At 36.0% G+C, this 23355-nt stretch overlaps 4 protein-coding genes across 5 annotated transcripts; 2 read left to right on the plus strand and 2 right to left on the minus strand.

Moving 5' to 3' along the window:
- The first annotated feature begins 1372 nt into the window (after positions 1-1372).
- Positions 1373-6048, plus strand: LOC149490690 (uncharacterized). Its single transcript, XM_089707860.1, has 6 exons — positions 1373-1569; positions 1691-2818; positions 2920-2981; positions 4071-4130; positions 4220-4453; positions 4647-6048. The coding sequence occupies exons 1-6, from the start codon at positions 1556-1558 to the stop codon at positions 6035-6037; spliced, it is 2889 nt and encodes a 962-aa protein (XP_089563986.1). The 5' UTR covers positions 1373-1555; the 3' UTR covers positions 6038-6048.
- A 2940-nt stretch (positions 6049-8988) lies between these two features.
- LOC149490691 (tubulin polyglutamylase complex subunit 2) lies at positions 8989-13651 on the plus strand. Of its 2 annotated transcripts, XM_089707601.1 has the most exons (5): positions 8989-9128; positions 11517-11678; positions 12049-12233; positions 12674-12847; positions 13426-13651. In XM_089707601.1, the coding sequence occupies exons 1-5, from the start codon at positions 9053-9055 to the stop codon at positions 13582-13584; spliced, it is 756 nt and encodes a 251-aa protein (XP_089563727.1). In that variant the 5' UTR covers positions 8989-9052; the 3' UTR covers positions 13585-13651. The 2 variants fall into 2 exon arrangements, with proteins under 2 accessions (XP_089563727.1, XP_089563719.1); XM_089707593.1 differs by lacking the exon at positions 11517-11678 and having other exon boundaries at positions 12055-12233; positions 13426-13649.
- Positions 9130-11161, minus strand: Dus3 (Dihydrouridine synthase 3). Its single transcript, XM_089707571.1, has one exon. It carries the CDS (start codon positions 11073-11075, stop codon positions 9285-9287), a length of 1791 nt encoding a protein of 596 aa, XP_089563697.1. The 5' UTR covers positions 11076-11161; the 3' UTR covers positions 9130-9284.
- Positions 13652-14688: 1037 nt separating the features above from the next.
- On the minus strand, positions 14689-23110 carry vari (MAGUK p55 subfamily member vari). The gene is made up of 11 exons (XM_089707581.1): positions 23015-23110; positions 22689-22838; positions 22357-22560; positions 21840-22070; positions 21352-21450; positions 20532-20690; positions 19959-20169; positions 18549-18719; positions 17248-17393; positions 16460-16534; positions 14689-16011 (listed from the first exon to the last, which is right to left on the minus strand). The coding sequence occupies exons 3-11, from the start codon at positions 22420-22422 to the stop codon at positions 15835-15837; spliced, it is 1335 nt and encodes a 444-aa protein (XP_089563707.1). The 5' UTR covers positions 22423-22560; positions 22689-22838; positions 23015-23110; the 3' UTR covers positions 14689-15834.
- Between the last annotated feature and the right edge of the window lie 245 nt (positions 23111-23355).

Here is a 23355-nt window from a genome sequence, read left to right on the forward strand (position 1 = left end):
AAAGTAATATATTTTAAGGAAAAGCAGGCGCGCTCGCAGGCGCGCGTGTATTATTTTTATATTTGAAAAAAAAAATGCGACAAATGATTTTTTTTTTAATCTTTTAGGGGTGACAAACGTACGAGTAAGTACGCGAACTTGTGGCTCGACGACCTTTTTCGCTCGTGTGTCACCCCAAGTACGCGTACTTAAAAACCGTCGAGTAAGTTCGTTGACGATCCAACATGTTTGAAATTTTACTCGTAGCCCGCCTTCGCTCGCACGTCTGTCACCGCCGCGAGCCGCGAGCCTAGCCTGTCTAGCTATAATAGGTGTTACTAAGTGCAAAAGTTCAATTAATTTCGTCTTCTTCTTTTAGTTTTATGAAAATAATTTAATATAATTAATATGAATGAATATAATATAATTGAATATTGGCGAAGGTATTTTTGAATCCCGCCAAGGAAGTTTCACTCCTGACGCGTAGGCTCGGCGCACACGCTCTTTTTTTGTAATGTACCCTCAAAATATAATAGTAAAAACGAAAATATATCCTTCAATTTTTGAACATTTATTTTGTTAGAATGCTATTTACTTAAAAATAAGTGCTGGTTATTAAATTAAAAATGTCTATATTTAATTCCTGAATAACATAAATTCCCTCTGTTGATGACATAGAGACATTCGATATCGGTGACACGCGAGAAGCTACTGACCAAGCTTTTGCGTGTGTCACCGACGTCGAGCCGAGTAAGTACGCGAACTTTAAAACCGCGGTTTTAAAGTTTGTACGTCTGTCAGCCCTTTTAGAGCGTAAACGCACTATGCGGGTAGCCGCATTGCGGGTAGCCGTCCGGCTGACCGCAAGCACAATTATGTACGTAATATTAATTTCTATGCGCACTGTGCGGTCTGCGGTAGCCGCATCGCAGTGCGCATAGAAATGAATATTACGTACATAATTGTGTTTGCGATCAGCCGGACGGCTACCCGCAATGCGGCTACCCGCATAGTGCGTATAGGCTCTTAGCTATTAGTTTAGCATGCCAAGTGAGGCATTTTATAATGTGGTAAATAAATCTATCTACACTAATATTATAAAGAGGAAAAGTTTGTAATTATGTATGTATGTATTGTTTTCACCTGTGTTTTCACGCATAAACCTCTTAACCGATTTTGATGAAATTTGGCACAGACAATTTTTAGTGCTTTAGACCCTGAGAAAGAACATAGGCTACCTTTTATTGCGAAATATGTACCACGGGCGAAGCCGGGGCGGACCGTTAGTAATTAATATAGAGTATTTTTCCCCGGGAAAAACATTTAAAAGTTCCCTATTTGATATTTTTTGTGATTTTTTAGCAGCAGCGCCCAGCGGCCGTGGGAAATTGATTAATGGCAACACTATTTCCGTCGCCATTTTGTATTCTACATGCGGCGTCTTGGTGTGCATCGATTAATTTATCGCCGATTCGTTTTGAAGTGTTGAATTCCTATGAAAAGCAATAATTATAGTTCTAAATCTTTATAAGTATACTTAAGTTCAGTTTTAAAGAACAGAGGTATCGCTTAGAGTATGGGTCGTGGCAGGTAAACGATTTGTTTTTTATAATTACGTTACTTCAACATTCATTTGCGCATATCGATTGCATTAATTACTCTTGTTAATTAGTCTGGTCCCAGGATATTAAATATGTTTCAAAATTTCTAGAGATCGTAGTCGCGATAGACGTCGTAGTCGAACCAGGAGTAGGAGTAGAAGTCGTAGTCGTAGTCCGCGCTATGGTCTCGGTTCCGGTGGTGGCGGCGGCGGCGGCGGCGGCGGATATGGCGGAGGAGGGCGGAGAAACAATCCGGGCGCTAATCTTAGAAAACCGAAATGGGACCTTAGCAGATTAAAACCTTTTAAGAAAGATTTTTACATCCCTCATCCTGATGTTGAGAAAAGACCCGATTCCGAAGTCGAAGCTTGGCGAAGTTCTAATGAAATCACTCTCAAGGGTAAAAACATTCCCAAACCTACGTTGACATTCGATGAAGCTGGATTCCCTGATTATGTTATGGATGAAATTGATAAAATGGGATTTTCAAAACCAACACCAATTCAAGCACAAGGTTGGCCAATAGCTTTAAGTGGAAATGATATGGTAGGAATAGCTTCAACTGGTTCAGGCAAAACATTGTCATATATTTTACCAGCTATTGTACACATTAATAACCAGCCTAAATCTAGTCGAGGAGATGGCCCTATTGCATTAGTATTAGCTCCGACTCGAGAATTGGCTCAACAAATACAAGAAGTTTGTGATAAATTTGCAAATACATCCAAAATTCACAACACATGTTTATTTGGAGGGGCACCAAAAGGTCCTCAAGCCAGAGATTTGGATGCTGGTGTAGAAATTGTAATAGCTACCCCAGGACGTTTATTAGATTTCTTGGAAAGTTCAAGAACTAATTTAAAAAGATGCACATATTTGGTCTTGGATGAGGCTGATAGAATGTTAGATATGGGGTTCGAGCCTCAAATAAGAAAAATAATTGAACAGATAAGACCAGATCGGCAAACACTCATGTGGTCTGCTACTTGGCCAAGAGAAGTTCAAAGTTTAGCTTCAGAATTCTTAAAAGATTACCTTCAAATTAATGTTGGTTCCTTGCAATTAGCTGCAAATCACAATATTTTACAAATCATTGATGTGTGTATGGAATATGAAAAAGAAACAAAATTAAGTACACTTCTTAAAGAAATAATGGCAGAAAAGGAAAATAAAACTATTATATTCATCGAGACAAAACGCAGAGTAGATGATATAACTAGAAAAATGAAAAGGGATGGGTAAGTAGGAATTTCTCATACAATTTCAGTATTGAGATATTGCGTGCTACATTTAAAATGTCAAATGAAAATACTGGATTATATAATTTTAATATTTTCAGGTGGCCAGCTGTATGTATACATGGAGATAAATCTCAAAATGAGAGAGATTGGGTATTGCAAGGTAAGACTGATGTGACTAGTAAAAGACTGCAAATCTTTTATTTCTTTTATTTTTATATTGATTGAAATCCTTAAAAGCTTTGAAATTTGATTGAAAATAAAGATTAAACAGTAATTAAAGATTGATATTAAATTAGCGAGTTAAGAGAAGCGGTGTCAGGTCAGTCGATCAGTGGGGTGTGGCAGGTGCATGTAGTGCAGTGGGAACAGTATCTGAGAACATGTCTGCATGTGCAGGCTGTGGCGGGCTGCGGCAGGCGGCGGAGGCGGCGGCTCGCGGGCGAAGGGCGCCGCGTCCGTCTAGTTGCCGGGGCTAAGCCCAATGCACTGAGCCTTGCCACGCGGCTACTGCGCCGCTTCTCGCTAGCGGCGAGGTGCGGCGGCCGCTCGCTGCTCGGCCCTCACCGCGCGCCGCCCCCTCGCCGTTCGCGTCCATTTGCGCTTCAAGCGCTTCCGGACGCCCACTTTCCTTAATAGTTATTTTGCGCCATTTTGTAACTTGCGGATTATTTTTATTAGTAAGTTTATTGAGATAGCGTTGAGATCAGACGCATGACATGACTGTTGAGTTCTAAGAATCATTTTATATTTACGATATATATGTATAATTTATGTATTTCCACTATTTATCTTAAAAGATTACAATCTAAACATAACATGTTTAGACATGAGGCTAAGATAGCATTAACATATTTCTAATTTTATATTGAAACTTGCACTATATAAAGCTGGATGTATCATAATGGAAAAAGCTACTCAAATATATAACCGGCCCAAACAGTATGCCTGCACAAATTATTTTAAACTTGTTATCCAGTGAATTAGTGATGAAAGATTTTGAATGGAATCCAAATTAAATTGTTGTTCTTCAATCTAGAAGCATTTTCGTATTCGAAATAAAACTTTATGTATTATATATGTATATCTGTATTACAGTGTATTTCAAAAATATTTTTATAAGTATACAGTGAGTATTTTATACCTACTTAAAAATTTTATAGTACAATGGATGGCTGGCTGGTTTGATTTTCAAGGTGCGGGAAAAATTGAATTTCAAAAATATTGTATTAAATGAATAACATATTTTCAGACTTTCGGAGTGGGAAAGCTCCTATACTTGTAGCCACTGATGTTGCTGCCAGAGGTTTAGGTATGTATTGAAAGCTATTTCGGGATTTAGTCTTATTTCATGTTGAGTAAAACTAATGTCTCACTCAATAATCACATTTTTGTTTGCAGATGTTGATGATGTAAAGTTTGTAATAAACTTTGACTACCCCAGTAATTCAGAGGATTATGTGCATCGCATTGGAAGAACGGGACGAACAAACAAGACTGGCACTGCATACACCTTTTTTACACCTTCCAATGCTGCAAAAGCTGGGGATCTTGTCGCTGTTTTAAAAGAAGCGAAACAAGTGGTTAATCCTAAATTACAAGAATTAGCTGAGCGAGGGAGCGGTGGCGGGCGACGTAAGTTAATTTTTTTACTAAGTTGCCAAATTGTGTAAAGTTAAATATTTAAAGTAAAATATTACATAATTATATATTTCGTATGACAATTAACAATCATATCGAGTTTTATAAATTTCAAAGATATTGTTATCACTTATCACCCATCACATACTGATACACAATAATTAATGAATGTTATATGTTTGGTCAGGTCACCGTGGGCGCGGAGGTCGGTACCGCCGCGGGCGTCGCTCGCGCTCGCGCTCCCGCTCCCGGGACCGGCGCCGCCGCACGCGGTCCCGCTCCCGATCGAGAGACCGGCGCCGCCGCAGACACAGCTCCTCAAGTCGCTCCAGAAGTCGCTCCTCCAAGTCGTCGCGAAGCCATTCACGCTCCCGCTCCCGTTCTCGAAGCCGCTCTCGATCAGGCAAGTGCAGCCCTATAAAGGACGCTCCAGCTGTGAATCAGATACCGTCACAAGGCTTATTGCCTACTCCCAAACCGCTTTTGCCCACGCCTATAGGCCCTCAGCTCCCCCCTAACCTCTATGATAAATCTCATACGAAAGATGCGACACCTCCTCCGCCTAGAAATGAATCTAGAAATAAGAGTAACAATCAAGAAAATAGTACCCCCCCTGAAAATGTAAATAATTTCCAACAACAACCTAATGTCATTCCACCTTTAATGACGATGAATCCTCAAATGAACATGTGCATGCCTCCCATGGCCGCCATGAACGGGCAAGGTTTCGTCATGCCGACATATTTTCCCGATCAATATGGCATGATGATGGCCCCGCCTTTCACTCAAAATCCCATGCTTAACGCCGCCAACTGGGGCGCCCCTCCACCCCCGCCCCCTCCTCCGGCTCCCGCTCCCTCTAATACACAAAGTTATGGGCAAATTGGTTTGGGACAAAGTGGCATAGAGTCAGATTCCAGAAAAAGAGGACGTTCTGGCGGGCTAGAGAGCTCGAATCATTACGGCGGCGGAGGACTCGGCTCCGGTGGCCAAGGCTACGGCGGAGGTCAAGGCTCAGGTGAGAGCCTCGGCTACGGCAGCGGGCTGGGCTCCGGCGGGGGCCTGGGCTGCGACGGCGGCCTGGGCTCTGGCGGGGGCCTGGGCTCTGGCGGGGGCCTGGGCTCTGGCGGGGGCCTGGGCTCCGACGAGGGCCGCGCGCGCGGCGGCCGCGACCGGCGCCGGCGCGGAAGAGGACGCGACGGCCCCGACTCGGGTTACGCGGGCGCGGGCCTCGGCTCGGGCGGCCTGGGCCACGGCGCGCCCGGCGATCCTGGCGGTCTCGACGTATCCCATGGGAGCCTATTGCCGCGCATGCTCCCCCAGAACGGCGACTTCGTCGGACCGCAGGGCGCGAATTTTACCGCCTTCGGTTCTTACGGAGACAAAAATAAAAGAAATCCACAAGACAACGGAGATCAATATTACAATCAAAACAATATGGGCATGGATTATTATGGACAACAAAACTTCGGCCCCGGCAGACCGTACGGGGACGGATTGGATCAGAGCAATGGCGCGATGGCTAATGGCTCCATGGGATACCACAATGACCGCCAGGGCAACCGCCAGCGCCGGTGAATACGATTGAGGTTTGTTATATTGAAAACCAATGCAGTCTCACCTCTAACCATACTTAGTAAATTTTAAACTTTTTAACATTGCAATAATACTCATAAACATAATGTCCTTACCGTCATTTTATGCTGTATTCTTGTCTATTAATGGAAGTTGTGAAAATGAAAAATAATAATGTAAAAAACTTTCTCTCATTGTTTACAGAAAACGGGTATAATGGAGATTCCCGGCGCCGTAGGAGGCGATAAAACTAAAATACGACAGAAGACAGTTCATTGAACAAATATATTATACTGAGCAAGATAGAAACAACTTCATTCCATGTGTAAAAAAGTGTTATTTTGTAGCATAGAAATGCAAATTTTGAAAAAATTGAATAGGTACATAAATTTTTTTCTGTTAAACACTACATTCATAACATTGTGTTAATTTCAATATGTACTGCATAAAACAAAACTGATTATTAATCATTGTAATAATTATAAGTTACAACTGTGTATTGGGTTTAATAAAAATGTCACGTTTTATATACTTCTGAAAAATAAAAAATGAAGGACGCATTTATGAATACGAAATGTATGGAATACTCTTGATATTCATATAGGTTGTTTAGGGATAATTTTAATTCACATTTGTAAAACATTTCAACATAATACTTAGTTTCTTTGTTCTAAGGTTCTATGTTCCATCCGTGGCATCTAAGTACACATTTAATTTCATATTATAATTCCAAATTGACTGTTTTGTACATATTTACCTTTGAACATGATACAAATACCGAGTGGTATAAATTATTTGATCTTAACCTAATTAAGGATAAGTATGTAACATCTTAATATTAAATAAAAACATTTTTAAGCAATTAATTATTATTTTATTACCCCATATAACCCAAAGTTATTACCCATTATAACACAAAGTTATCCTCTGTATGTGTGCTAAAGTTCATTGTAATCAGCTCAGTAGTATTTGCGTGAAAGAATAACAAACATACACACACACATCCATCCTCACAAACTTTCACATTTATTATTACATTTTATATTAGTACTCCAGTCAGTCTAGACATTCAATTCACAATAATTCCAAAAGTTTTCAAACTTCGGTCAAGTGAATGGTACATTGGGACGACAATAAATCCCATTTTGCAACCTTGTCCGCAGTCCGGAACTGCAATTAAATTATTTTTTGCTGTATGGTCCTGAAAAAAATTCCAAAAGTTCTGCAAACTTGGGGAAGTTTTCGATATAATATTTCATATCACGTATTAAATTTGCAACCAATCTCAGTGTACGGAACATCTTTTAATATTGAATATTAATGTTTTTTTTTTTTTATTAAACTGAATGAGGTTGCAAATTTGTAATTGCACCAGAATAGATGTTTTCGAAGTTTGCAACCAAGTTCCAAAACTTTTGTAATTATTCCGAGACCACCTTACTCGAAAAAATGATCACGAATTAAAAATAATTATAAATAAACATGTTCCGGTCAACGAAAAAGGTTGCAAATTTATACAACCGTTCGGTATATATTTCCGATATCTGTGTTAAGTTTGCAGAACTTTTGGAATTTTTTTGCACGACCATACAGCAAAAAATAATTTAATTGCAATTTTAACAATGTTCCGTACACTTAGATTGATTGCAAATTTAATACGTGATATGAAATATTATATCGAAAACTTCCCCAAGTTTGCAGAACTTTTGGAATTTTTTTCACGACCATACAGCAAAAAAATAATTTAATTGCAATTTTAACAATGTTCGGGACTGCGGACAAGGTTGCAAAATGAGATTTAAGCTGGGTATCGACTTCGCGCTCCTGGCGCGCGCGCCATGAACGACCGCGCCGAGAGTGCGTTCCGCGGAGCGCGTTCCAAATAATTGAAGTATATCAACTAAGCGCACCTGGCGCGCGTGGCAACTGTTCCAGTGTTTGACCGTTCATCATGGAAGCTAGTCGTGTACGAGCAGCAGCAGCATTTTTTTCTTTAACTCCGGCACAGGGACTCCTATTTCACTACTGATTTCTCTCCAACCAATAAATCGCTTAGAGAAGATCTCTAAGCGATTTATTATGATGCGAAGAAATTTTACTGTACGACAAAACTTCTTTCGTACCATATAGCTGAATTAATTTACGGCAACTTTGTTTATTTATATATTATATCCATAATTATTACTCGGAGCGCAACAAACACAAAAAATACGACAAACCCGTCTCCATTGGCGCGCGCGCCACGTTTGATGCGCGGTAAAAAACCGACACCCGATGGAACGGACCGCTCCGCGTTCGACCGCTCCAACGAACATTTTGGCGCGCGTTCCAAACTGGTATCCATTTCACGCGGCTGGAGCGCGCGCCAATGTTCGACCTCTTGGAGCGCGAAGTCGATACTCACCTTAATTGTCGTCCCAATGTACCATTCACTTGACCGAAGTTTGAAAACTTTTGGAATTATTGTTAAATTCTCGATTTTCAATGTCGATTCTGACTGATCTATAGTAGGAAGTAGGATAGGAAGAATGGAACTAATATTTCAAACTGACACAGCACCCACACATTACATCACAGCATTACATATACATATTATTGTCATTGAGATAATATTACTATACGTATGGAGGAGACACCACGAACAAAATCTGTGCGCCATTTTTTTGCTCTAACTAAGTTTTAAAAATTATTATCTAGTTAGGTTCTTACCGATGAAAGTTATTCCTTTGCACATTTCCGTATTATTTTTATTATTTGTGCAATATCGTAACACACACGAAGGCATATTTGATGCGTTTCACTTTAAAACCATTAAAAAAAACCGCTCAACATACGTCATGTGGCGTATGTTGAGCGGAACATAAGTGATGTAGGCGGTGTCGTCTCCATGTATATCTCAATGATTATTGTGTTATAATATGTATCAGTAATATTGTCATTGTTACTATAGAAACTGGAATTACTTGTTTATTGATTTATGTTATCAAAATTTCTCATGAATAGACCTATATCTGTAAAATGAGCTTTTGCGTAGATTTAGTGTCGGAGGATTCTTTTTACGAAAATATTACTTTAGGTGTAACAAAACTGCTTGGTAAGTAAATAATGTATAATAATATAACAAATATAATTTCTTAATAGTAGGTACTATAAACATCATGCATCATCATCATATATTTTTTACATTCTTAAACATTACAAATGTAACAAAGCAGCTAAGTTGGTTATTAAACAATGAAATGAGACTATTCTAATAAGAATTAGCCTTATGTTTTGGTAAAAATATAAAGCCTTCAGGTACAGGTCCCAGAAGCATTTCACTTATTTTAATCCAGTCGGAACAGTTTCCAGATGCCATTAAAGTCTCTAAATCATTTCTTCCAAAATAACTAGGAGGCCTTTCATTAATCTTTTGAGGTGGTCTTTCTAACAGCCCCACGGGAACATAGCGATATAAGAAAGAGAGCCATTCTAATAAAAAACGTCTTGTGTTTTCTACACCTTGTGTATCAGAACCCCAATGTTCTAGTCCATAGTTTGTAAATTTTTTAATAATCTCAAATCTTTCAGTGCTGCTTATATCCCAAAGTCTCTGTTCCTTAATTTCTGTAAAAATCCATGGTTTAATAAGTGCTCCCCTACCAATCATCACACCTTGAACTGTTGGTGCTAAGGCTTTTCGCTGTATATAATCATCATAACATAAAATATCACCATTCCCATAGAGAGGACATGGAGAAGCTGCTTTTGCACACATTTCAATGTATTCCCAATCTGACATTTTTGTGTATCTTGCTTCTCTTGATCGGCCATGTAAAGTAATGAGAGAAGCACCCCATTCTCTCATTTGTGGTACAATGGTATGAGCTATTTTCTTATCTTGATAAACCCCAGTTCTCATTTTTATAGTGAATGGAATACTTAATAAACTTGAAGCTCCCCTTACAGAAGTTTCCAAAGCTGGTAATCTATGCATCATAGCTGTGCCACCACCTTTTTTATATATTAAATCTATAGGACATCCTAAGTTGAGGTCAATAAAATCTAATTCTGCATTCTCTTGTAAAAGTTGAGCAACTTTGGTGATTGCAAAAGGATTATTTCCACATATTTGGGCACCAAATAGATCTTCTGATTCATGCCTTTTGACTAATGCCCATTCTTGTTTAGTCCCTTTTAGTAAGGATTCACAAAGTGCCATTTCCCCACATGTTACATCAGCACCAAATGACTTACAGATTCTTCTGAATGGGAGGTTACCCACTGTAGTAAGTGGACTCAAATATAACTTATCCCTCCAATCAACTTCCTTTTTTTCCCTTGGTAATAACTTTATCAGGTCCTCATCAGTTATAGGTCCACTACATTTTTCTTTAGTATCGCTGTCATTATTAGATACAGATTTTTTATCACAATTAGGATCGTTTTTTTTTGCTTTCCGTGCATCATCTAATGCTTTCACTAATTTTTCAGCCAAAGAGAAGTCATATTTCCTTTTTTGTAACTGTATTTGTAAAGATGATTGCATGGTATTTTTCGTATCTTCTAACCACATTTTAGCCTTCTCCTCATCCACTATATTGTAGCCTTCGTCTGAAATATGTTTAGAGCCGAAACGACAAGCAATACCGCGTGGACATCTTCCCCTAAGATTAAAAACGTGACATTCTTGTCCTATATCTTCTTTTTTTATTTTTAAATATTCCAGATAATTATGAATGAACTTACAATTTGCGTATTGACAAGGTTTCGTTTCATCTTTTGATGAAACATTAATAATACTTGGACATGGTTTGTTTTGTTTATCATCTTGATAAGTTTTTGGTCTAGCTTTATTTTGTCCTCTCTTCTTCACTTTTCCTAAACAAGAATTATCATTACATTTTGCCTTTTTAATATCACAGTCAACATTTTCGTCGTCGAGCTTTCTTTTTGCTACATTATCGGTGTTTATTATTTCAATATTTTTTTCAGTTCTATGAATGATAAATTCTTCTTTAATGTTACACACACCCGCATTATTATTTGCCGCACTAGTCATAGCTTTTTCTGGTGCTATTTTTAAATAAAATCGCTTAAATTTGAGAATTATTAAGGTTATAATCAAGATTGGACCACACGCCGAGGATCACCGAGGATCATCTGTCATTTGACATTTTTGACAATCAGTCAGTGTCAATAATTGTCAGGCGTCAGCTGATCTTATAGTATTCTATGTTAGCGACACAGATACAACCATTAAACCATATGTATACATATTCTTATTTATTTAAATGGAATGAATAATGATGATGTTCTAAAAGTATTTCATACGAAAACTACTGAACGGATTTGCATGATAGTTGGCAGTGATTCTCCCCGGGTAAAACTGCGCGGCGCAGTTAGTAATAAACTTAACCATGTAGGTAATGTACATTTTTATCATGATACCATTTTTATAATCACGTATTTATTGATCTTTGTTTTTGTGTCCTTATTTTAGAATCAGATCCTCGTATTTCAAATGTTGCCGTAGAAAGACGACCTCCATGTGACCGCGTGGCACTTTCCAATTGGGAACAAAAGCATTCGGCAATATTACCTGATGATCTCCGTAACTTTTATCTATCAACAGACGGATTTCAACTCACATGGCATTATAAATATTCAGGAAAGGGAATACTGTCTCCAATATCCATTTTAATATAGCAAGACCTATGAAAATGTATGTCTGTCTTATCCTAAAAACGACTGTATCGATTTTAATGAAACTTTCGCAAACAGAAAAATAAAAAGGAATCGTTGTCCACAAAAAAATCTCACTCATATCACAGAATACTTTATTAAGTACGCTATTGCGTTTAACAAAATGGTCCTTCTAAGTACCTAAAGCCTGCTATTTCATAGTGAATAAATTAAGTATATGACCGAATACGGATTTATTCATGTTCTATAATAATTATAGGTGCAATAATTTTTAATTATAGCAGTTTCATAATAAAACTTATTATTTTCAAATAATTATTTTTATAAACTTACAGCTGATGAAATATTACCAGTTGGATCGATTCGTGTAAATTCGCTGAATGAACTTTATTTATCACCGGCTCTGAAAGATTTGTTAGACTTTTCTCTCACCAGACAATCTACCGGGCCTCGCCCCGTTCTCAATACAAAAAGCAAAGTTTTTGAATTGGACTCATGTCGGAATATTGGAAAAGTAAGAGCTTATGCCTTAAGCTTCTCTTTGAACTACATACTTTAAATTATGCCAACTTGTGATCGCCCTCCGTATTTTTTCATAGTCAAAAATTTAATGTTTATAAGTAGCCTAATAGATCATAATATATGTACATATTTTATTCTTAATGCTCTAAGTATTCATCCTTTTAAGATGAAAAATTACTAGAATATAGACAAAGAAAGACTTAAGAATCATTAAAATCGGCCTAGTAGTTGTTGAGTAGGTAGTATGTTGCTATAACTTCTTTAATTTGATGATGCTATTCAATGGTTTTTCACACCTCTGCCATGCATATTATGCATCCCTATTTTTTTTTGTAAGTAACTAGTATAAACTTATTTCTTATTGCCTATCATTCGTGTTCAAACTACATAGTTCGAAAGTTTTTCAACATGTAAATTAAAAAAAAAAACTAGGTATGTTTGATTTACACGGGCGGCGCGTGGTCTGTCTGGTTGGCTACCCGTGAAGGCGGCTGGGGCTGGTTGGCGGATTCGTTCACGCATTATTTCAGAATGGCTCTGGTACACCTCGGCTTGCCGGGCTGGCAAGCAGCGTTCGCTAATTTGCCACTCATCCCGTGGGCTGAGGTAACGAATGTTCGATGTTTAATAAAAAGAAAATGCTAAAAAAATTCTAATAATCGATGTACCTAGCTTTTGATTCTTGCATTGCTTATATTATACTATAGGTAGTAGGTATCCATACTATCCATACTATATAATATTATAATATATTATAATATCCATACTAATATTATAAATGCGAAAGTAACTCTGTCTGTCTGTCTGTTACTCAATCACGCCTAAACTACTGAACCAATTTTCATGAAATTTGGTATAGATATTTTGATACCCGAGAAAGGACATAGGCTACTTTTTATCCCGGGAAATAGGATAGGTTTTATCCCGGAAATCCCACGGGAACTATGCGGGTTTTTCTTTGACTGGGCGGGCGAAGCTGCGGGTGGAAAGCTAGTAGAATATATTTAGTGATTTTTCGTGAATTCTTGAGTTTAAAATATTCATTACTTATTTCAAGAAAAAATTGTGTTAGTAGCCTAGTACATAGTTTATCCTATTTTGTGCTGAATTTCTGGAAAGTGAAAGGCATAATGGAATTATTATTACTTCTATCATTTTCATATAATGTTTTGTTATTGTTACAGCAACTATTTCTTCTACTCGCGCCCCATCTTCTGGAGAAAACGGACACGGACGTTAGTTTGATATCTGCCGGTAGTGAGACTGGGCTAAACCACATCGACCCTAACATATTTAAGACCTCTGCAAGACATCACAAGAATAATTCAAGACCGGCTAACTGAAGGTTTTTTCTTTCATACATACAGATAAATGTAAACGAATATGGAAATTAAATATTGTCATTAAATGATTTGAGTAATGAAGGCTTGTTTTATTTTCCCAATACTTTTTGCATGTGAGGATTGACAAAAACATAAACGAATTTGTAGCGCAACAGCAATGTGATTTATTAGAAATATCAAATTAAAAAAAAAATAAAGCGTAAAATAAAATAAAAAAGCCATTTACTTACATAAAGTATATTGAAAAATTCTCGATACAATAAAATCTGTAGCTAAATAACAAAACAAAATGGACGGAATGTGAGATTCTTAATGAAGTACGAGCTAACTTGAAGCTTAACTTATACATTGATATTCAATAGCAAAATATTTAAAAAATTGCAAAAGCCATAACATTAGTAATTACTATTTTAATTACATATTAAATTGATTATTACTATCCTAAAATTACACTGGTTTATCACATGATTACATTTAATGTGATAGCACTGTCTTTATTTTTACATAATAATAAGCATATATCTATGAACTATTCGTGAAATTTATATGCTACATTAATACAAATGCTAAACATTCTATAATTAAATGCAAAAGTACTAATTAGAGTACAAATCAGATAGCTAAATTACATAAGTTCGAAACTTAATTTAGGCCTTGATAACTCTTACATTACAATTAATTGTTAATACAAACACTATTAATTTTAACTACGTTCTACTTGATGTTAAAAAAATAATAATTCGAGGGCTAAAATACTCAATTACAAGATGTCACATAGTCCTTAATTTAAGGCTATTTATGTGCTTTCGTTCACACATTTTAAAGGAGCTTACAATATCCTAGTTATACGAGATTCTATTTGGTGGGAAATTGAACACCATTTGTGAAGCTTGTGAATAATTCGTTATTTATTGCTATTTATATAGAGAATAATCTTTTACAATCAAATGTAACAAAATTATTAAGAAAGATTACAAAAGGTTAATGAAATGTTTTTATAAATGGTAACATTATGTGAAAAAGGCATGGAATGATAAATAAATAAACATAAGAATATTTTTATGGCATCAGACTTAACTAATTAATACATATCGTATGTGTTCCTGCATAATTTCAAAAACCAAAGTACACCATGAAAAATTTTCTAATTAAATTTATAATAACGTTTCTAACATAGGCTTCTATTTAAGATTCACCAGGAAATTATTTACTAACATTCTTTTTGTTATTTTAAAACACATTCACGTAAATTCGAAAGTAATCCACTCTTCTATAATACAATTAATCATTTATAATTGTCCTTAGTTATAAGCAAAGTATTGAATCTTAATTATAACATACCGTAAAGTAAATGACAATGAAGATTTATGCAAATTAACGTGTATAAATAAATTAATTGGATGCCTTAAAAATGTGATGTTGTTTAAACCAATCTCAATTTGCTTTTTGAATAGGTACCAGTGTGTGAAACAGAGAAATCTATAAGGTTTCTCTAGTTCAAAAAAGTTCGAATTTTTGTAATAAATGACACAATAATATAATGGAAGTTCTATTAAATGCTAAATATTTTTCGTTTGCGAAATTTTAGCGGTAGCATTTTCGTAAGCTTTGTGCTTCATATAAAACGTACGAAGAAGATAAAACGTATGTGAAATTTTAAAGACACTCGCGTGAATTAATACGTTGGTATTAAAGTTATGCGTCTTATTATCTAAGAGCCATGAACATTACACAATTGAAATGTAAACATGCTTTGTGATATAAAGTTAACAGCTATTTCGATGCACCAGCATAGTAAACCTATTTTTGTATGAAACATAAAAAGCGAAAGACCAGCTTTGCTTTATCTTTTAAATCTTTAAATTGCACATGTAGCCAGTAGCCAGCCATAAACGCATTTACGCAGTTATAATGCGATCCAACTAAGAATAGGAACTATCAACTTTCAACTACCTTTCTATAAAATACCATTTGAAAAATAAAGTATTTTAGTCAATAGCAGTTTATTTTATTTTGCCCTACCCTAACATTGAGATACGATATAATGTAGGTTATAGCTCAACTTAGATTATTGAATTAACAGCTATGAAGTCACAATATGGCAATATGGCGATCCTATTTTTAGTTGGATTGCGTAGTACAGCTTATAAACTGCTTTCAATCTTGCCTATTATTTTAACAGATACACTAAGTTCTTCTATAATCGCACGCGTTATCACAGCTTAGGAAAATGCTACATTCATAAAGGTGTTAGTAAATCCAGCTAACGGGAACCCACTGGTGGTCGGTAGAAAGGGAATGGAGGGCGTCCATGATTTTAGAGTAAGTTGTATCGTTGTTTGTGTTAACAATTTCAAGATCGATGTATTTCTCGTATTGCCGCTGTATGCGTGCGCTCTCTTCTAGTGTTTGCTTCAGATCTTCTTCCTGTTTTAAACGTTGGACACAGAAAAATTAAAATGAGTTTTTTAAGGTGATAAATGCTCAATCGTTGAGTAAATTTGATAGTTTTAAAATAAATTCTCTTTAATTATTATAAAAAATTAGAATAAGTATGAATTAATAATTAATCTCATTGTTTGACAATAGATTATAATATCATTGTTCATAAACCGTAAACAGTATATACGGAAATAACTTAATCTAAATAAACTAACATTAATATTTTTAAAACATGTAAATTCTATTTTTTTTTAACAAATTAGCCGGGCCAGAACAACATCAACAAGCGAAAATGCAAAAATTCACAAATCAAATCACAAATTCTCTAATAAAAAGGAACATTAATACCAAACTATAAAACTAATTTTAACATTTCATTGAAGACAAAACCTTCAATTTCTCATAAAAAAAAAACAGAACCTATAATACTAACCTCATAGAGCGACGCAAGCGACTCGAGCGTTCGCGCGCGCCGCGAGCTGTAGCGGATCGAGCTCTGCCGGTCGAACTACACAGACATGCGCACTTACTACACTACCACTACATACGTACACTAAATGCTTTGTACAAATAGTGTGAGTTTGTTGTAAATATTCATTTGTGTGTGATTATGTAAATAATAGTTTATTTACATATTATGAAGTAAATGTATGTAAAAAAAAGATATTTATTTTTGAATAATATAACTAATAAAGGACGAATTAATCGTCAGTATAACTATTACATAAAAGTTTCGACACATTCTTTGATATTTGTGAGAGATGTCGAAAAATTTTATTAGTATCAAAACTCACACTAGATGTAAATGCAGCACTTTTTTTAAATCATATTACAAGCCAGAAACAAAAATACTGGTAAAAAAAATCGCAATACTAGTATTCATAATATTTTGACAAATTTTTCGATGCAAAACCAAGCACGCAGAGTAAGTCTACGCATTTGTTAGTTATCAATCATTTAATGAAAATCAAAATTTTGACTTAAATTTCTATGTAATAAATTAAAGGGACAAAATTCATGCTAAATCGGGAGCAGCTTTTACTCAAAATACGAACAATATTATATAAATTTTCTAGCAAAACTATAACTTGTATTCAAAACAAATTCATAATTAATACCAATGCAAGTTTACATAACTTCATAAGGGAGAAAAATCTAAGTACAAAAATTCTTGCCAAGACAGCTAATTAGATATAAGACAATCTTTTTCCATATAAATACCGTCAGATTCCTATTGGACGCGTAGGTAAGGTTACGCAGTTGGTCGATACCGGGCGCGCCGATCATCACCACGAAGGGTAAGAACTCACTGCTGTTGTGTAGAAGCTTTAGTGATTGTGGCGCGCAGTCTAGGATGCACATTTTGCCTGAAATTGAGGATTTTTTTAATAGGGATAAATTTTAAAATTTCTGGGCCTAAATTGAAATCTTACTACACTAAAGGCAAAGTAAAACATTCCTGATTGTTAGGGCAGTATTTTTTTTTGTTATGTATATGTCGTAGTCATCTGGATGAATCTGCTATTTGAATGTTGCGATTGAATGGCTAGCGCGTTCCAATGAACGTCATTTAATTAAATGACTAAAGGACAACTCGTCAAATTGTTGAATGTAACATTCAACTTCGTGACTGGACGTCTTCAAGCACAGTCTTTGTTTTAGATAAAGGGGTGGGTTAGTTTAGTTATTTTTTTTAACTACACAGAAAATAATGTTCTAGGGGCCTGTTCACTACATGTGTATAGTTACCATCCTTGATAATAATCTATTGATATTGATATTATAATCTATTGTCAAACAATGAGATTAATTATTAATTCATACGTATTCTAATTTTTTTTATAATAATTGAAGAGAATATATTTTAAAACTATCAATTTTACTCACCGCAAAGTGTTTGCGGTGAGCACTACGGTGCTCACCGCAAACACTTTGCGGTGAACACTTTGCGGTGTAACGCAGGCCTACACAAGATACTTGTGTCCAAACTATTAAGCAGACGTACAAAGTTCCGAATATACAAAACTGTGATAAGGCCGATACTTATGTACGGCTGCGAAACCTGGACGCTCACCCAAAAGGAAGAAATGAAACTCCTCGTAACGGAACGCAAAGTACTCCGAAAAATACTAGGCCCGATCCGCTCAGGTGACGACAGTTGGAGAGTGAGAACAAATAAGGAGCTAGAGACACTTTTCGACGAACCGAACATCTTAGGAGAGGTGAAAGCGCACAGGTTACGATGGTTAGGCCACGTAATGCGAATGGAAGATGATCGTGCTGCTAAGCGGGCTTACTTGGGACGTCCTTCAGGCCGCCGGCCAGTTGGCCGCCCTAGTATCGCTGGGCAGACCAAGTAACCAACGATCTAGTGGCAATGCACAGAAGAGACTGGGAAAACATCGCTCCGTGCCGGGATAAGTGGCGTCTCTTGCTGTCGGAGGCCAAGACCCACTTTGGGGTCACCGCGCCAGATAGTAATAATAATAAGTAATAATTTTACTCAACATGTGTATAGTTACCATCCTTTATAACAGCCCGTATGGAGTCCAAGTGCGTGCCATACAAGTGCCCGTTGTGCTCGCCGTACTCGAGGAAGCGGCCCGCGTGCGCGTCGCGCTCCATCTCCTCGCGCGACACGAACCAGTACGAGTCGCCGTTCTCTTCTAGCGGTCGGGGAGGGCGGGATGTGTCTGTGAATAACGTATTATGTTTTTTTAAAGATTGAATTAATAAAGTAGTATTTAACTTTGAACACTTGAACAATAAAGAAAAGAAAAAATAAGCTTTGTTACGTTACTTATTAGTAAAAATGATACTCTAAAATCGCTCTGTTGCAACGTTAAAATAGTCCTACTAACAAACCCACAGCTTTTCGTATAAACTATTACATTTTTTTAATAATTCTAAAATTTATCAATCAACTGGGTTAATTAAGGTTGGGTCGCCTAAGATCGGATGTGACATAAGATCGGATGCATGGAATAACTCGCAAACTAGGCAATATTCTCTACTGCTACCAACACTACTAGATCCGCCATTTTGTTCTGCCCCTCTCTTCACTCTGCGGCCGGCCAGCGACCAGACGGGACGTGTACACAGGTGATTCAGCAGAAAAGGTGTATTTTGTGGCGAAAATCGTCGATCCGATCTTACCTACAAAATTTTGATGGCTCATTGTGGAGAGTACTTTCATTGAAATAATGTAATTAATTATTTTGGGGCAGAATTAGCGAATCCTCTTTCCATCTGTATATTTTGATTACGCCTAGGACGTTCACAACCCAAGATCCGATCTTCCCTCCCAATGCCGAAGATCGGACCGAAGTTTAGCTCTTGACTGCGCCTTATGCAATAATGCGCAATAATTATTAACTGACGCTATGACTATCAGACCTTAGGTACATTTTCATTATTTAGTCCTAGAACACGGAGGATAAAAGTTTGAGAAACTTAATTAGGATGAGGAGGGAAGACCGGACTAAAAAAACGCATTAAAAAAGAAAAACTTCTTTGTCAAATTTTTTGAGGAATTTCCTGACTCAATCATTGATGCTCAATGTATGGACGTAAGTCCGGATGTTTTCCTAATGTGAACATTATTATTAAACGCATAGAAGTGAAGATACTACATAGTCCGATCTTCGGCCGAACTGTTATTTTCTTCACTATGGTAAGTCGAAAAAAGACTGCTTTTTAGGCTCTAAATTTGCTTAGATAGATAGCATCTACGCAAACCAAAAAATTAGGGGTTAAACAATATTTTTTTGTCATCAATTTACAGTTGACCGCAACAGAAAAACGACATCGAATCATGAGAAATAAAATAAAAAATACAGTACGTATAAAATTTTCGGCATATGCGTCCGATCTTAGGCGACCCAACCTTATTTGTTCATTTTTTGTTAACTTTTTTATAAAAGTACACTTACGTGGAACAACAGCACCAAATCGGTCCGGGTGTTCTTGTATCATCTTGTTCTTGAGCGTTCTTCGCCCCACACCCCTTGTGCCTACGAGTGCTAATACACGTCGAAGGAACGGCGGCGTGCGAGCCACTTCCTCGTATAGGGCTAGTTCCGCGCCCTCTAGTTGCACGCTTGAACGGGATTCGTAAACAAATTTCTTCTTCTTTCTTGATATCTAGAAGTGAACAATGATTTATGAAATGTAAATTTCTATAATAGCCATTTTTCATAACTTTTGGCAGGAGAAAATTCTATGGATCAGCAAAATGGCAGTTTTCTCTCGCTTGCCCATCGCACATCTGTGAGCAGTCCAAATGACTACTTTTTTTCAATGCAGTGTAATTTATTGCAGACATATTTCATAAATTTCATGAGACTGTCGCCTTAACTTTCATTGGATGCTTGTTGTCTAGTTCAGGTACAGTTAAGATTATATAAAAATCTTGAAAAATAAAAATGGGATATGAAAATTTATTACTATTGTGGTATATGTAAAATCAATTGAAGTTAGTCAATTAGGTGTCAATGATAACTTACTCTAGCACCACATATGCTAATCTTATGCACAAAATCAGCCTCCGGAGGTACATAAGCCTTTCTCCTTTCTTCTAATTCTGGTGAAGGTATTAAACCAACTACATCAGGCTTTTCTACATGACTTGCTTGCCACCAGTTTGGGTCTTTTCTATCAGATATCTAAAAACAAATAATAACATTAATAAAATAAATAAGTTTAACCAAATGTGTCATTCTTTCTTCCTACTATTATTTACCTGATAAAATATTGTATTTGGGGCCGATTTTTCAATGCTTGGATAAAACATATTCGTCGAATAATGTATAAAACTACCATTTTATAAACATACAGTGCCACAAACTTATCTGACCCGGTGGCAAAAACTGGAACTACGTGCCGCCATTTTGAAATGTCACATTTTCACAGACTTTTCATACGGAATATTTTGTTTATATATATAAGAAAGCACTAAGAAAGCGACATCAGTGACACTGTCACCGGGTCAGATAAGTTTGTGGCACTATATTCTAATTGCCCATATTCGACAGTTTACATGACATTGAATTTATATTTTTGGTTTTATGGCATTCAAATGCTTAATAAATATAAATTTATAAAGAACAGAAAAATATATAAATTTATAAGTTTACATGACATTTTAATATTATTGTGTAATACTTTATTGGACGGATAAGTTTTATCCAAGCATTGAAAAATCAGCCCTTAATATTATAAATTTTCAAGTATTGTCATTTCTGTTTAAACAGATTACATAATGTATTTAACAATGTTTAAAAATCGACCTCATACTTATCACATTATAGTAAATGTTATACTCACTTGTAAAATGTCACCTTTTTTAAACTCTAATCCTATTTCTTTACATGGAATAAGTGTGTCTTCTATTGGACTATAGTCAAATAGAGCCCTTACGTAACACTGAAAAAATATAAAAAAATTGTAAGTAATTGAATATTTAATAATAATGGGAAAGTTAAAAGTTATTTCTAGTTTCCTTGTATATTACACAAAAAATGGTGAATTACACTATATTTGAATTTATTTTTATTTTAATATAGCGGCAACAAGAACAAGCATCACTACATAGTATAAAACCCGCTTTCGCTTTCTCTGTCCCTATGTCCCTTTGTATGCTTTAATCTTTAAAACTACCCAACGGATTTTGATGTGGTTTTTTTTAATAGATAGAGTGATTCAAGAGGAAGGTTTTAGTATATAACTTATTAGGTTTTATACAAAGCGGGCGAAGCCGTGGGTAAGCTAGTCTACTTATAAACCATACCGAGAATATAAAACAAAATACATACACTTAGTTTATTAGTTAATTGAGCACTCTTATCTTTGAGGTTTGGTCCCACTTTCAAGGTCACCCTGTCATTGGGCTTAGAGACAGCTTCCTTGAGCTGGTCCTCTGAATCTATTTGCACACCGTCAACTTCAAGCAACACATCCCCAATACTGAGTAACGCTTGCTTTGCAGCTGCACTGCCCGCTAATATCCTAGCCACAATTAACTGACCATGTTCATCGGTGGTCACCTGTAAAAAGGTTTAGTTTTAATTTTTAAATATAGGTATGAATGATAGTTCTAATTTCATAAATACACTAAATAGAAAAAGGATGAGGAGGTCTAGAAATTGATTCCTTTAAGAACTACATATAAACTCAAATTCTCCTTTTTCTAATATATTTTGAATTGAAATATAATTCCTATCACAATCTAAATGTCTCAAATGCCTTAATTAATTCAAAGAAACACACAAGTTTATGCAGTCAAATTAATATTTAAATGATGCATAGTAAATACTAAATATATTTACTCACAGTCAAACCCAATGGTTGTCCAGGTACTTTTCTAAGGCCTACAACTTTAACTGTTTCTACAGGCATATCTCCGTTTTGTTCTGCACTTGGATCTAATGCTTCCGCTGTATCTTTTTCACCCTCTTTAATTTCTACTTTATCATCTACGCCTGATCCTCTCTCTAACCAAATCTTTCCAATTTGGTCATGGGCATCTATAAGCGCCTAAAACACGAATAATATCCACTATAAATAGTTACAAAAATAACAATGTTTTTCTAGTAACTACGTATCAGGCATACCGATTTATTTTATATCATAATATGTTTGATGATAACTTATTTAATACAAACCTTAAAATGTACTCTCGACAGTAGTATAGCAAGTTCTGCTTGTTCAATAGTTCGAATGTTGTTACCTCGATATTCACTGAGTGAACGTATAATGTTTACATTATCCAAGGAGACGGGCTTCACTCTCAAGTCCTCCTCTGAATCGATCGACTGTGAAAAATAGTTCAAGACAATAAAACAAACAAGATACTAGTGCAACAGTGCATCAAAACAAGATTAGGCGTGGCACTCTTTATTAAAAACTTGAATGAGAACACTTTGATTATACATCGTATATATTAAATCACTATTCTTGCCGTGGTTTAAAAGTAAATAAATATACGCACGGTAATTTTACCTTTATTTATATATTGTTTTTCAAACAATATGTAACGTAAACTTATCGAACACACCCTTCTCTTCACAACACAATACGAATTCAAATATAAATTTCCAATACCAAGTTAGACAGTAAATAACTCCAATTTACATTAACCCTTACGTGCAAGGAATAAGGTTAGTATTCCTATCCCCGATTCGCTCAAAACGAGCACAGTGCAAACCTAAAACATCGACACAGTAAAACACAGTGTTTGCGATGTGTCATATCATCTGTCAAGTAAGCTTGGTATTTAGGGCACAGATTAACTATAACAACATTTATATATTGTTGCATTGCGTTTAAAAC

The sequence above is a fragment of the Colias philodice genome, chromosome 2, assembly GCF_061535455.1.
Source record: "Colias philodice isolate Cphi_HAF_F1 chromosome 2, ilColPhil1 Martin Lab GWU primary, whole genome shotgun sequence".
NCBI lineage: Eukaryota > Metazoa > Arthropoda > Insecta > Lepidoptera > Pieridae > Colias > Colias philodice.